Genomic DNA, 16,276 nt, shown 5'->3' on the forward strand with positions numbered 1-16,276 from the left:
ATGGGGTGTAAGGACATTGACCTCAGGGACAGCAGGTCTCAGATTGAGTCTGTGGTTCTACTCCTTGGCTTGCAGTCCTAGCATTGGATGGGAGCCAGTAAACCTCAACCTCCTGGATTAGTATTTTGCACTGCGTGTGATACAAATTTCACTTCTTGTTACCTCAAAACAACAACAACAAAATAATAACTTGGAGGTAATGAGTCGTAAGTTCCAGAGTAGCCATGTGCCTTCTAGGGTTCCTGTAATACTGAGATCATTAAGACACGATGTGGAGCTTCATTTAGCCCTGTGAGTTCTGGTGGCAACAAGCTTGGTCATAGATTCTTCCCGAGTTTTAGTCCTTTGTGCTCTGTATCCTAATCGTCAGGTCTTTTAATCTTGGTGACTTGAATTAGCTTCGTTCACATGATGGTCTTTGGGTCAGTCCATGGTTAAAGAAGTAGGCAATGAAGAAAATGGTGATTCCTAAGAAACCCGGGGTGGATGGAGTGAAGGCACTGGAGGTAGGGTTTAGGTAGACCCAAAGTGGGTTTTCATATATTTCTCATGTATAAAAAGAAGAGTAAAATAGGTCTTTTACAGGGTGAATCTTTCGAAGATTAGGCAAGATGTTTTGTCAAGTACCTGGTACAATGTCTACTGCCTTCAAGCCCTTAGTAAATGGTAGCCATTATTACATAGTAGGGCCACCTCATCCTAGCACCCCAACGCTGACACTAATCAACACGCAGCCTTTTCTATTCCCCAACAAGCTAAGAGGCCGCAATTCTTTAGTATTTCATGTGTGTTTAATAGATTCTTTCCCATGGAAGAACAGAATGAATACTATATTTCTAGCTTAACACAGACCTTTTTAAACTATCTGTCATATTTTCTACACTTATATTGTAAACAAATTTCGACTTTAAAAAAATAGTCTTAAATTATTTATTTATTAAAATGGCCACTGAGCTCCATCAGTTAGGTTAAAACTGTCAATATGAAAGCATTTCTAGCACCATTAACATACATGGAAAAGAATTATTTTAAAGTAGTTTTACTACAAAGTAAAACTCTTAAGTAAAGTCATTTTACTTCATTTTCACTCTCAGTGTTTTTTTGAGCGCCTTATTTGAAAGCATGCTCTCCTGTAGCCGAATAGTTCACGTTTGTCTGATCTAGCGTGCGTCTGCAGCTCTAGCAGGGCTGTTAAGAACAATGTTAATGACGTCAATCTGTGAAAGAATGGAGGAACCATCCATCACTTTCATCAGCTGTGACACTTGGAAACTAAGGGCAGGTTATTTTCCTTATGATATTTTGTATTATTTTGACTATTTGTGTACATTTTCTGGGTTCCTAGTTTACTCTGATATCTTTCTTCATCATAGCGGGAATACTACCTTCCTGATTAGCTCTTTCCTAACTGGAAACTCCTCATCTCCCAGGCCTTTAGAGCGGACTGAAAATAGGTACTTAAGAATGTTTCCTGTTGCAAATTGTTATTGTCCTTCATCTAACCATACACAGTACCTTACAGTTCAAATGATTTTAGTAATATTCTATGCTGTGTGTGAGTTAAGCTGTTGGTATTCTAAGGTCATGATCATGTAGCTCTTTGAGACGAGAGTGACTGTATAAAGGACAGTAGTTAAACGGATTTGTGACCAGAAGCCAAAACTCAAATGTTGCTTAAATTATTAAGTTCTACTTGTGGAGTTGTTGGTGAAAATATGAATTGTGTGTATTTGGGCGCTGGTTTTCTTTGTCACTGCGGGCATGCTTGCTTATTATTTGCTTTGATTCATCATTTTCACAGTACCATACCTTGAGCATTGGTAGCCCACACTACTCGCCATTAACTGAACATGATTGTTGCCTTCAGCAGTGCCGTGGCAGAGTGATGCTGTGGGGACAGGTAGGCGGGGCTACACCCTGAGTGATTCTCCTTGTCACGTTGGGCCACCCCGGATCTGTTACAGCCAGCGAAGGAGTTAAATGTTAAGCTGCGCAGCTGCCCGTAAGAACTGCTCGGTGGGTCTCATTCCCATCTCTTCCTGTGAACAGAGCATTGTTACACCTCATTTGTGTTCAGTGTAACATTTTCCAGTTCAGTATTTTTAAGAATTCTCAAGTAAATTGGAAGGTAACATCATTGAAGTTGCCAGAATGGTGGGATTTCTGCTCTTTGCTAACTTCATGACATCAAACTTCCTTTTTCTATAAAATGGGGCAAAATGCATACCTGCCAGTTTACCTGAGACTGTATGTAAAGAATATTTAAATTTTTATTTCCTGCATTTATTTATTTCTATTTTTGAAGAAAAGAGGACAGAACAGGTTAGCTGCGGATGGCTCGGTGCCCACCCAATGGCTGCCTAACCCACCTGGATGTTTAATCACTGGAATTAAGTGAACACTTGACTGTGGCAATGGGGCGGTCTGTGCTGCTCATACCTCACCTGCCAAAGTACCTCTCTGGTCTGCACTCCCACAGTATGCAAAGAGACCAATACAGCGCCTGGGGCACAGCAGAAATTACTAGACGCCACGTGTCATCACTGCCCCATTTAATTTACACCCAAAGGTGCTGTCAGTATCTTATTGCAATTGTACTTGTTCTATACCGCTGGCCATAAGATGAACTTGTCTGTGGCTGAGTCTCTGCTCTTAACTACTCAGACATAGGTAAGTATCTTACATGAGATCAGTATAGCGCTGATAAAGAAATTAATTAAATCACTTTCTATATATGCTTAAATCATTATATATTTATACTACGTGTTTTGTAATAAAGTGTATGCTTCACTTTTGAAGCATACTGAATCTGATAAAATTTCCTTTAGTACATGGAAACCTGAAATATCTGTAAACATCTCAAAAGTTTCTCTATGATGCTATGAAAGGTTAATTTGAAGCTGAGAATTTGTGGAAATTACTTCTAATGGATTTTGATTATGTTTAGAAAAGGTAATTATAACTTTAATTTTATTTAATTAAGCATACATTTACAAATTATGGGATTAATTTATAAAAAGCAAATTCACCTTTGAACTCAATTCTTTGACTCAATATTTGTTAAAATTAACTTCACCTTTAATCAGATTTTCCTTTGTAGTGCTTAATTCCCAGAGAGCATTGTGGGTGAGCCGATGTTTTGCATTTTAGGCTTTAAAAACACAAGACGAAGACCTATTAGTAACCAATCGTGAAGTGGTTATTAGGCCTCTCATGTATGCACAGCTCCAAGCTGATGGTCATATGGCCCACATTCCCCAGCATCTTGGATTTACTGTCCTAGCAGAGGACATGTGCAGCTCAAACTCAGACTTTACATGTAGTTTTATGATGCCGTATCCCGCGCAATCTTCCCTTGAGCAGAATGTGATGCGTTTATTTTGTCTGGTGAAGTGATGGGGTTGTCATTGTTCTCCTTGTATCAGAAATGAAATCACAAGCAGAGGAACAGGATCAGTAGTAAATATGCCCATGTGCTTCAGGCTTCTATCAAGCATATTCCCACAGGCTGCTCTAAGGCTCAACAGCCCTCTCCTTCTGCCCTGGCCACTGTGATGCACCCCACGGCTCCCCTTGAAGTCTGGCACCCTCATTAGCTCATGTTTGGAATCTCCTTTATCTAACACTTTCTCATGCTCTTGATTTCTTCCCCCTGCTTTTATGCCTTGAGTTTCTGCTATTAGTCAAACATTTCCACTAAGAGGAAGAGAGTTAGAGTGGCTGATATACCTTATTGTACATGGAGGTTCACTGGCTAGATCATGCCTTTGGCTAACGAGTCCACATTTATCAGTCTTTATACTTCTAAGCATGATTTTTATTTCATGTCTAGGTATAAAGTATATGTACCTGTGCATTAGACACAATGTGACCACCAACACATGTATGCACACATATGTATCCATAAATCCATGCAGATAAATACCCAGAATGCTAACACATGGACAAACATAGATAGCAATATTGTATAGTATTCTATATTTGAAATAACATTTTACTTTGCAAAAAAAATCTATAAACACAAATGGCCACTTGTGTAAATTTCTTACACTTGGCATTAGAATTGCAGTACTTAAGAAGTTGAGACAGAGGACCATAATTGAATACAAATGCAGATTTTTTTCAGAGTGTCTTAATTTAGTGTTGACTGGATAAGACTGTGAGAAAACAAGACTGCATTATCAGCTTTCCCTTGTCCCCACCCCAAACAGGCTCAGCACATATTCTTTCTGAGCTCAGGCCGCCATTTTCATTTTGCCTTATTTCCTTGGTCTTCCTGTCCCATTTGAGGAGATTGCACAGCTGCCTCAGCTGTCCAGGAAGGCAAGGTCCTGAGGCTGGACCCAGAACTCCCGTTCATCCTGTGGCCTCAAGTCCGCTTGCGGATGGAGGATCACTGGTGAAGAGGTCCCCACAGCGCCAGCCCAGTCTTCACCCTTGCTTCCATCCCGTCCCTCCCCAGAGGAAGGCTGTTTTCATGAAAGTCAGCTGTGTTACAGCTCTGCTGATGCTCTTCCATCGGCTTCCTGTCTCAAGTGGAAGAAAAGCCTGCGTCCTCTGGGCATGTGTGTTCATCCCTGGACCCTCTTCTTCCACTGCTCTTCTTCTCACCCCAGCTTTTACAGCCAAGCAGTCTTTTTCAGCATTTCCAAAGGTAGACTTGATGCCATTAGGTCCCATTGTCTGGAAAGCTCTGCTCAGAGGTGGGTGGCATTCCTTTGTTCCCAGCCCTTACAGGACTAACTAAAAAGTCAACTTGTGTCTGGGGTCTCCTCTGACTGCCCTACAAGGCCAGCATTTCTGACATGCCACTGTCTTACGTCATTTCCGTTGAGGCTTTTCACTGACAGAGCATTCGTTTGATTTTAGGTCATGTCTTCCCATCTCTGCATTGTGATATATGCTTGGGGAGGGGAGGGTTTGTTGGTTTTTCTTTGAGGTGTTTCTTTCACACCTGTAACAACAGTTGAATGAGCAAATAAGTCTCAAGGAAGGAAGTCCAGAGAATGCCATTCCTTGGAGGCCATTGTTATATGTGGAATCATCATAAAACACTTTCATTTTTAATTTTTAAATTTTAATTATTATTATCTGTTACAATTTATTAACTTTGTATCTCTGCTGTAGGGCACTCCCTCATCTCCTCCCAATCCCTTTTACCCTCCCTCTTCTCTTATGCCCCTCCCCTAATCCACTGATAGGGGAGGTCCTCCTCCCCTTCTATCTGAACTTAGCCTATCAGGTCTCATCAGGACTGGCTGCAATGTCTTCTTCTGTGGCCCAGCAAGGCAGTACCCCCTCGTATGGAGGTGATCAGAGAGCCAACCACTGAGTTCATGCCAGAGACAGCCCCTGCTCCCCTTACTAAGGACCCCTCTTGGAGACTGAGTCTATGGGCTACATCTGAGCAGAGATTTTAGATCCACTCAATGCATTGTCCTTGGTTGGGGTATCAGTCTCTGCAGGGTCCTCAGGGCCCAGTTTTTTTTTCTTTTTTGTTTGTTTGTTTGTTTTGTTTTGATTTTTAGTCTCTGTTGGTCTCCTTTTAGAGCTTCTGTCCCCTCCAGGTCTTTCTATCTCTCCCTTCTTTCATAAATTTCCACGAATTCTGCCCAAAGTTTGGCTGTGAGTCTCAGCCTCTGCTTGGATACCTTAATCAGTAGAGTCTTTCAGCGGCCGTCTGTGTTTCTTAGAAACAGTTGAGTAGAGAAAAGACCCGACATGAAAGTTTTATAGCTAATTATGAGCATGAGGGAAAAGGCATTTCTTTTTCTTCTTCTTTTTTCTTTTCTTGTTTTGCTGGGGAAGGGCCAGGAGAAGCACAACTTATGAGTCTCTATAAATACTTGAATGAATGTGTCAGGTAAAGCAGTTCATAAGCACAGTGTGGCAGCATTTGTTTTCAAACTTTTCTGTATATGTTTAGGGAAGTGCCCTGGCTTTCGCCTGTCCTCGTGTCCGTCCTGCAGATGCTGGCGCATGGAGAGCCATTCTTAGTTCCTGTCTGTGAGACCACTCTCTTATTTCTTAAGTTCAATGAGCATTTTCTCTCTCTTGTCAGTTCCTCTTCTTTCTTTTTTCTCCTTGGCTCTCCTTTTTCTCTGAAACATTTGCTGGGCCACTCCCATGAGCCACTGCAGGTGCTCCTTAGCTGGGTAGGATGCAAGTGGGTGGGAGTGTGGAAAGACAGAGCTGACTAATGGCTCCATGGCTCCCTGAATATAGTAAACAAATACTGGGTGGTCGGCGCTGGAGTGGGTGTTGAGAGTGCACCACACCATTACAAAGGAAGAAATAGCTTCTAAAACACTGAGAACCATTACAGAGAAGATTGCACACTTTCCAAACAAGTCATTTGAGTAGGCAGGCCCAAACCAAACTATTCGTAGGTGTCCTGTGAATATGGCGAGAACTGCCGGATGCTAATCATTTCCAAACTCACAATTCCAGTATTCAGTATATTTTTCTCTTTTATTTCTTTCTCTGGAAATCAGTACTTAAAACAAACAGCAGAAAGAATGAGCTCCGGTGTCTTCTGGAAAGCTGCTGTCAGGGATGGAAGGACGTGGCTGGTAGACTGGTTTCCCTGGAAGGTCCTCATGCTTTTTGTGATATGACCTTGTGATCTTTTCGTATTTCCATTTTTTTTCTACCCTGTCTCTCACCATGCTCACTCCTTGCTAAGCTGACCAGCTTCCTGGCACAGCATATCTGATAGGGACAGCGAAAGCCGTAAAGCCAGCACGGCTGCTTGACAAAGGTCCAGCAAAGCTGAGCCTTCTGATGATGCAATCACTGTAGTACTGTCCTTCACTTTTGGTCTTGATTTCTACATGCTTCATGCTTGTGGGTGGGGGCTTTTAATATTTGGGGATATTAAATTGGTGGGAAAATTCTTATGAATCATTTATGCCCTCTCCTCGAAGTACTGCTTCTAAGCTTCTCCAGAAAAGTCCTGAGCATATTAAAAGTCCTTGCCAATTTTAGGGAAATACCCTTTATCTGGCCTGCTTGAGGGTCTTCCTTGCACCTTGGAGGTTGTGACTCAAAGATGCCAGAGAACTCTTTATCAGGCTCTCACTCCAAGGTACTCATCTGCCCCTGTACTTACTCAGGAACAAGATAAGCAGAACTCAACTCAAAAAGTAAAATAAGATTTGGTGGGCTGGAGGAGCTGGCAGCAGATCAGATTAGAAGCCTCTTCTTACTATATGCTTAGGAGCCCTTGGGAACTTTGGGAGCCTCACATGGTTTGCCCTTTTGAGGAAAAGGTACAGCAACAAAGGTATATTGGCTGGAGTTACCTCTGACATACACAGAGTATTATACTGATGAACAAAGAGTGGTGTGGATAAATGGATGAAAAAAAAAGTGTTAAGACTGTTCTTAGAAAAGTTAGCTAGGGCAAGGCCACAGTGATGTTGTATGACCAAGGAGCTAAAGAATGCCAAGATTAGACATATGCATAAATTCTACAAAGATATGAACATTGTATCATGCCAGAAATGGAATAATAACTACAACACCTTTGTCCTTTTTTTGGTCTAATGACAATTAGAACTCTGACCATTAAAAGTTGATAATACATTGCTTAGTACATAAAAATCTGCCTAGGCTGGCTTGGAGATTTTTTTTTTTTTTTCTGTCTAGTGCTCTTGAAACTTCAAGAGCTACCAGTGTGAGAAAGGGCTGTCATGCTTTGGCAAAATATGTTTCTAGATTCTTAAAAGTTGGGTTATAGGGTTGATGAGGGAAAATGATTGTAAATGATAACTCTATTAATGATGACTAAATTTATGACCAAGAAGAAGTTAAAACATGTCTGGGGACAAAAATTATGTGATCAATATTTTGGAACAACATGAATCTATCCCTGCCTACATAGTCCTGTATAAATAAAGAAGCACTCTGACTGCCTATCAGTCAGGCCTCAAGATTCCCCTCACCCTGGTGCCTGACTCCCTCCTCCCTGGACGACCCCTTAGCTTCCCTTAGCTTCTGCAGGACCTGGCCATCACTGGGGCTGGCCTTGGGCAGACTGACACGCTGAGACGCTGAGACTACGCCTTGGGCCTGTGTGTTTTCAGACATGTGCCTGACACTTTCATGAATGCTGGGAGAGTGAGGGTAGAAGGCCAGGCTCACTCAGCATTTTCTCTGCAATAAAAATATAACCATTTATTGGATCATTTATTTATGGCAACAGCTAAAGTAAAGGTCTTAAGACTTTTAGGAATTTATGGAGAATATTAAGGAAAGTATGGAGAGAAAATTTGATATTACCAAGCCGAAACTGATGAATTTCCTAAATTTTTCCATTTGTTTTTGTCGAGGGTTTTAATCGAGGTTGTGTTTTTTATTTTTTCTTTCTTTTGGAGAATCTTCCAGTTTACTCTGGGCTAATGAGCCCTGCCAGGACTGAGTTTCCAAACCTGGATGTGACGCAGTGGGACGGCCACTGTGACCCACTAAGAGAACTTTCAGCCCTCTTCAGGGTCCACATTTGCAACAAACCCGTGTATCTTATCATCAGCTATGATGATTTAACTGTTAACTTGAGGGTTTTAGTTCTGAAGGCAAAATGTGGACTATATGAGCTATGTTAGGTGTTTCCGTAGTTCTTGATATTTGGGCCTAAAAAAATAAACAAGAGTGTAAGAATGTGGACATCCAGTCACGAACAGAACAAGTATTTCGCCGATGTTACAGTCACTGTACAATCACTGTAAAAAAGAGAGAGAGAGAGAGAGAGAGAGAGAGAGAGAGACTTTGTAAGATTTATCTCTGGCTGTTCCAGCTCCCAGGATGCTGTAATATTAGCCTTGTTTAAAAATAGTCTGTTTCTCTTAGACGAAGTTCTGGGATTGAACCCAGGGTTTGGCCTTGCTAGGTAGGCTGCATCCCAGTCTCCTCTCCTGACACCCTTTAAAGACAGAGTCTCTCTGTGTAGGGCAGGCTGACCTGGAATCTTGTGCCTCCTGCCTTACCTTCTGAATGCTGGAGTTATAGGCCCGCGCCCCCCGCAAGCAACTGTCTACCTCTTCACAGAGCACACCACGGTCAGTGTGAGAAGCTTTCTGATCCCGGGGTGTGGGCCTCTTCATAAATATTTTCAGAAGCACTTATTTACTAGACATCTGTTAGTGCAGCTCAGTGTAACCGTGCCCATATGCTTTGCTGTGTGCTGTGTAAAAGGAAGTTTGTACGCTTGGGCTGGCTGTTCATTCGCGTCCCTTCTACTCCCGGAAGCCCAGGCTCCAAGTGTTGCTTTTTCGCTGACAAGATGGGCCGTGAACTATATTTATAATATTAAATAATATTGAATTTCCTTTCTCTACTTTCTTTTCTTCTTCTTCAGTAGTGGCAGTTTAAAATGCAGCATTAACGGTGATAATCGTAACTGGTATTTAATACTTATATGTATCAATTAGACACGCACATTCTCTGGGTCATTTGAATTTTTTCCCTACACCCAGTTACATAGCTTCTGCTGTTATCATTTAATAGATGAAACCAGAATGGCACAGAATAGTTAGGTAACACCCTGAAGATGGCACAGATCACAGGTAAAGCTTCTGGGATACAAACTACCCGATCTGCATAGTAACCCTCCCTACCTTCATGCCACTCAGGACAATTCTCTCTGAGATCTGCACTGTGCATATATACACATGTACATAGCTTCCAATTTCAGCAGCTTCTGGGGCCCTGCCTATCCCGAGGGGGTCTGTGATTCCCTTGGTTCCTTTTCTCTATGTATGTATGTATGTGTGTGTGTGTGTATGTATGTATGTATGTATGTATGTATGTGTGTTTATACACACATATGTATATATTTAATATACATACACTTATATAAACAATACACACACGTATACACACATTTATCAATTTTCTTCTTTCTTGTCAGGTCAAGTACAAAAGAGATTTTGAAGAAAGCAAAGGGAGGGGCTTCAGCATCGTCACAGACACTCCTGAGCTGCAGAGACTGAAGAGGACCCAGGAGCAAATCAGTAATGTAGGTGCTTTTTCTCTTGATGCTGAGGTGGCCCTGGTATGTGTCTCTGGATAGAAATGTGAGAGTGAGTGTGAAGCATATCTGTTGCTGAGTGATATTCAGTCTACTCATAAAGCATGCCTACATCGCCTCTTAAATCCCTGCCTCCTGACTAAATCATGGCTCTCTCCAGCCTAGAAGTTATAATTCAGTATCCTCTTCATATAGTTTGAATATCTCCCAGCCTTCAAATTTGGTCAAAATTAAATGTTTGTGATAAAAATTTCTGACAGTTTTTCTCCTGTAGATAACCATATAAAGTTAATGTACAGTTTGGGTATAGTAAAAAATGGTCTTTTGTAATTTTATGCATACTTTAGATATCTGTTAATCACGTTATATATCATTTCAGAAATAAACATTTGTATATGTAGTCACTTTATATCTGAAAGGCACATCTTTTTAGTAATATATTCTCCAGAATAACAAAAATCGGGACTGGCAGAAATCCAGGACACATTGGATGTGAATTTAGTGCTTACTAAAGGTGTATAAGTAGTTCATTCTTAATTTTTGTAATTCATATGTGTGATTGTATTTCTTCCAATGTATTATATAATGTGTCAAAATGTGTTTTTCTGCAAAGGAGTGGTTTAATGTTAGATATCCAGAATGGAAATTAAGGCTGTGTATGGTATAGTTGTGATGCCACTACCTCATGAGATTGTCACAAGTGTGTGACAAGTGTGTCACAAGTATTGTATGAATACCTCCGTTGTGTATGTGTATGCTATAAGCAATATAGCCTAACTTCTAGAAAACGTTTATCGTTAGCAGATGGGTGTAAATTTGCTGACATTGGGCAATGGTCATAAGATATGTGCAGATATATGTACGTCCACATACACTATTTGCAGATAGTCTAGCATGTAATTTTAGAAAATAGTATTTGTCAATTATTCAGGCACAGAGCTATTTGTTGTTTAAAATGTTATTTCATTTTAAGGTCTTGAAGGGACCTTTCTTTTTATCACATTCTCTAAGGTTTACTCATTGTTTGGTCTTTTTGTGGACATTTTATATTAGAGTTGAGAGTTGATGCTATCTATCCTGTGGCTTTTCTTAAGACTTTTTGGACTTCCAAAAATGAATAATAAAGATAATCACCTTCCTTTTTCTCCCCATTTATTCTTTCCTCAAATCGAAAACCCATTCTTGCCTTAAAAATACAAACAAGAGATGTATTTCATTGATAGTTCTGCTCAGAGCTTTAAAATGTTATAACAACTAGAGTTCTATCTCAAATGTTCAACTAGCATAGAAATTTATTTCTCAAAGAACTAAGCAACTCTACCTAAGACGGCCATGTGACAGCTAACACAAGGATTGCAGTTCATTCAGAGGTAAGCCTTTTCATTTATGTTCAAATTAAGTCAAAGTTCATAAGTAATGAGAAAATAACTGATCATTTCATCAAACTTTATCATTAGCAGGAATAAATGCCAGAGGTCGTTGGCAGATCCATTCTTAACTATGCAAACCCCCTTAAATACAGGTATGTATTAATCTATAATTATCATATACCTAGGAGTCTATAAATAGCCATGAGATCTGGACTATGAAATAGATGACGGTCAGGTTTAAAAGCATCTAGTTCAGACCACGCCTTAAAGCCATGCCCCTTTTGCATTCTCGTGGTGTTGACAGCTGTAGTAATCACAGTCGCAATTCATTTAGCCACGATGAGGGCTTGTGGATTACAGTAAAGAAAATCATTCACGGTATTTCTGTTAAGACTCTACTCCTAAAGAAGGGAAACTGCAAAATATTTTGAGGTCTGGTGAATTTATGATTCATTTATAAGACCACAATCTCATGGAATTTTCCCATTCTGCACTGGGTTTTCTATATTACTCCATGGCCTCTTGCTATTAGAAATCTGACTTGATTTGAAAAGTACCATGTTGGTTTTGCTAGTTTTCCAGACCATTTAATTTAACCCACTGGACAATATTGGACAAAACCCATACAGCTATTTTCTGAGTGCGACCTGGATGGTTTTGAGAGGAGGAAGTGAGCAAGGGTCTAATCTGGGAAGACCCTGGAATTTTCCGGCTAGGAAGAGGAGGAGGAGCTCATGCTGATGATAAGAAGGGATCAGATTTGTGAGTTGTGTCTTACATTAAACCCCAGGTGATGGGGGGAGCTGAGTGATCACTATAGTCTATATTTTTCTTTTTGATCTACTTTATAAAATATATTTCCAGCTCATTTTACCTTTGGATGTTTAGTGGCTTCTTTCTAAGCTGCTGTTAATTCCCCTTGGACTGGAGAAAGTATAAAGACATGAAGCTGTGAATTTAATAACTCCTAGGTGTTTGGGGTAATATGTTATGGATGAGTGGGCATTTTTGATTGCTTGTGTCTGTGTCTGTCACTGTTATGAAAAATTTTCAGACACTCTCGTGTTCATTTGTCTAGGAATTGAAGTCATTTGGAAATAGCTACTCAGTCTCCAGTTGTTGCCAGGGTATGGATAAAGTAGAACCTTAAATTTCAAATTTTGTGTAATGTAAGAGGTAACTGTAGGTCAGCTCTGCCTTCTTTATTTTGGTACCCATAATGACAACATAGTGAACACAGGAGATTTATTAATTACTGGAATTTAAAATACTTCTCTAGACTACACGTGATAGCTGCGGAAAGAACAAGAAAAGGCGGGATTTGGAATTTACTTACCCACAGGAAAGAAACAGAACTTGGCTTTTAGAACAAAGTCCTGATTTTTCCCAGTGATGTTCTGAATTACGTCTTCATTTTATCTGAGATGATTATTTCAGAGGGAGGTTTTTTTATGTGAGGTCGAGATACTCAGCTAAGATATTTAATAGAGGACAGTCTTTACAAGTTCAGGTTTTGTTTCAAGTCTGTGTGCAGCAGCTGGGAACTTTGTGGAATGCACTGTCTTAGGATCTCTGGGTTCTGTGGGTTTTTCACCTGGTTTTCACATGCCTCCTTTCGCCTCCAAATCCTCATACATCTTTGTATGTTTCCTAACTGTCTTTTGGAAAGGTATCCATACACGACTGGACTGAGGAATGTCGTGCCTGTGCGAACGTTAACGTGTCTCCAGTCTGCAGCTCCACGTGCGGGCGGCTCCCGCCCTCCGAGCCCTGAGCAGGGTAGGCGGTCAGGAGACCTGCAGCAGGGCGACAAGTCAGCATGCTCTGTCCATGTCGCAAGGGCTCAGCGACGAGCCAGAGGTGACTGTCCTGTGCTGTTTATGCACATGGAGGGGCACATGTGAGTCATTGAGCTCACACAGGCTGGGGATGAAACAGAAAATAAATGGGAAAATCAAGCCCTAGGAGGTTTTTACAGCTTTTATGATATTAGTAAAAACTAGTGTTTCTTTTCTAATTCATCATAGGTGAAAGAAAAAAGTATCATATGAAGAGGAGGAAAAAAAAAAAGAAACCACTAAGAGAATCACAGGCTTTCTCAGACTGATGGGACTAGTATGTGTAGCATTCTCACAGCTGCCCGGGTTTGTGCCTGTCCTTGCTGTACAGAGGGATCAGTTTTGGGTGGTGACAGTGTTTCAACACCATTACCTATTCGACAGTGATGTTTCTCTTACTCTGTGAATGTCTGTAATTTTGATTACTTACCCAGTTTCCCAGCCATCCTGAGTTTTGCTGTGACTTGCAATCCAGCATGCCCATTCATGAGAAAAGCTCGCTTGCTTTGCAAGAGAAGCTAAGATCAAAAGCTGTCTACGAGTTGACACTGAAATGTAATTAATTCTAATTCTTTTGATATAGCCACATAAATTTTCATTGACTTAGAATGTAAAATAAATTATACACCCATTAATAAACTCACAAGGACACTGCTGATTTAGTTCCCCGAGACTTTATGAGTTAGCTTCAGAAATATTGGATTATTGGAACTAAATAATTGAATACAATGTCTATGGACTATTAAAAGATTTGATTCAAAGTTAAGTTGAATGTAAGGGTGCACGTGAGAGGGTAGGGATGATTATCGAGGGATTTGGTCTCTGTTTGTAATTTGAATAAATCATTTTGACAGAGACTGACTGTAACCGTGTTCAGCTGCTGACAGTGTGGAATTGAGTTGTATGGTGGACAGAAGACAAGCAGGCGAGAGAAATCCCCAAAGGTAAAATTTGTTATGTAATTGGGTCAGCTCATGCATGAGAAACGCATGCTAATTGTAAACTGGTGGCAAAATGATCCTGTAGGAGGCAATTAGGTCTTCTGTGAATCCGAACAACTGACATGGGGGAACGGGCTTTCTTTTTGTACATGGTAAACACAGAAGTAGTTTTTGAAAGCAGAGAAAGATGCAGCATACGAATGGATATGTTTCTGTTAATTTTTCTCCTTATACAAGAAATATAACTTGCATCATTAAGTAGAAATTTACGCGAAGGCTCTTGATTCTAAGTGGTTCAGCACAGTATGTGTAGGTAAGGAGAATGGGTATTTTATTATAACCCGCTTTGGTTTTATTAACATGATCAATTAGTTATGAACTTGATGGCTAGGATAGAAGCCCTTAAAGGCTTTTTTTTTTTAAAGAGTGAACAGGCTGCTTTAACAGCCTGCATTTTATCTCCAGCTCATCTCCACTAGTGACTGATGTAATCCAGCGTAACAGTGGGTCAGTAGCACACTTTCTGAAGGCAGAGATCAAGTGTGTCAAAGAAAGCGATGGGACAATAGCACATATTTTTTCTTATAATGTCTAACACATGTTCATGAATAGTTCATGTGTTTTGGAACACTTTGACACACTGTTTAATTAGACCCTCTGAACAACCTCTCTCCTCAGGGAAAGGATTTCTATAAGGAATAGTTACACTTTTCCTGAGAAAAATATATGGAAAATTACCTTTTGGACTTTTCTTTTCCATTCATAGTTTCTCTCACACCTGGCTTTGTTTTATTTTTTATTTTTTCATGTAGAGCAGAACTTCAAAGGCTGATCTCTGCTTTTTATCCCCAGCTTTTTAGCCACAGTCACTTAAAGAAACAAATAAGTCTCAGACCAGTAATTACTTATGCATGGCAAGAACAGGGTTCTTGCTCAGCAGCCTTGCCTGGATGGAGGTTTAAGAAGAACCAGCAGAATGTGAGAATTAGCTCCTGTGACTCCCCCTTCCGGACCGAGATTAAGGACCCAGAGAGGATTTCTTGAGGTGCTGCTTTGAGGTCTCCCCACTTCTCTTTTTCCAGGCCCACCAGCTCTCTTCCAGCTTTAGTTCTACAGCAGCTCTGTAATTGGTCTTTCCTTCCAGGCACCTCTTGCTCTCTCCATTATCTTAAACACCGTCGTCAGATGAGTCTCTCCAAACTATCTGCTTCATCAAGATTTTGCTTGTGAACCATTAAGAAAACCCTCCGTTGGACCTCCCCTTTGAGCAGGGTGAAATCTAATCTTCTGTGCCCTTTATCAGACTCTAATGACCTTTTACAATTGCCTGGAACTAGTTCCGGCCTTATCTTCCACTGCTTGTCAACACTGGCCATTTCTTTTAGGCCTGGACTTTAATCTGCTCTGGACTTCCTTCTGAGTCATTCCTCTTGTTTAGGCCAAGTTGACACCACTGGGAAATGGAGGCCTGACCCCTGATCCTAGGGGTACACTCACCAGCCACTTGGTGATCTCCTCTACCTCTGGAATCGGTACCGTGCTTTGAGGAGGAAGTACAGTCATTTTCTACAGTCATTTCACAAATTATATTCCACGTGTTGGCTGTGGTTAGTATTTAATGCATCTTGTAGTTTTACTTCTTTAACTTCAAAAGAAGGATGATCGTGTGCTCTTTCATTCATTATTTTTTAATCTCTGGAATGCGCAGGATAGCACATTGCCTCCTCTATTTGGATGTGTCCCTCTTCCTTATTTGGGTTTCTTGCTTGTTCTGGCTCCATGACAGGCTGTTCACCACATGATTTCTTGCAAGTTATTTCTAAAATGCACATTTGGTTGTGTCATGGTCTCTGTTAGAATTTGTCCATGGCTCCCTACTGCCTTTAGGATAAAGCGCAAAATACTTTTCATGGAGAGCAAGGCTGTGCCTGGTTTACTGTGAGCTGAAACTCGGAGCTTTGGTGTCGCTCTTGTCTATGAGCCACTTGGTTCTGACTAGAAAGCTCTTTGCTTTTCTCCTGTGCACCTGAGCCCAGTGGTTCTCTTTTCTTTTCTTTCTTTCTTTCTTTCTTTCTTTCTTTCTTTCTTTCTTTCTTT

At 40.7% G+C, this 16,276-nt stretch overlaps 1 protein-coding gene across 2 annotated transcripts in view; it reads left to right on the forward strand.

The window, feature by feature from the left end:
* Nebl (nebulette) overlaps positions 1–16,276 on the forward strand; it is a 365,083-nt gene that overhangs the window by 177,364 nt on the left and 171,443 nt on the right. Inside the window, exons 1-4 of one of the 2 annotated variants that reach the window (XM_055593781.1) lie at positions 11,501–11,552; positions 13,070–13,260; positions 13,428–13,515; positions 14,093–14,182. Coding sequence is in view for 1 of the 2 variants with exons in the window: in XM_055593780.1 (XP_055449755.1) it covers positions 9,911–10,018 (108 nt within the window). In the remaining variant the exon portion in view is untranslated. Of the gene's footprint in view, positions 1–9,910; positions 10,019–11,500; positions 11,553–13,069; positions 13,261–13,427; positions 13,516–14,092; positions 14,183–16,276 lie in introns of those variants that run through there. The other variant, XM_055593780.1, reaches the window with a different exon arrangement.

Source organism: Psammomys obesus, unplaced genomic scaffold (assembly GCF_907164565.1).
Source record: "Psammomys obesus unplaced genomic scaffold, mPsaObe1.curated_primary_1811, whole genome shotgun sequence".
In the NCBI taxonomy this organism is placed as follows: Eukaryota; Metazoa; Chordata; class Mammalia; order Rodentia; family Muridae; genus Psammomys; species Psammomys obesus.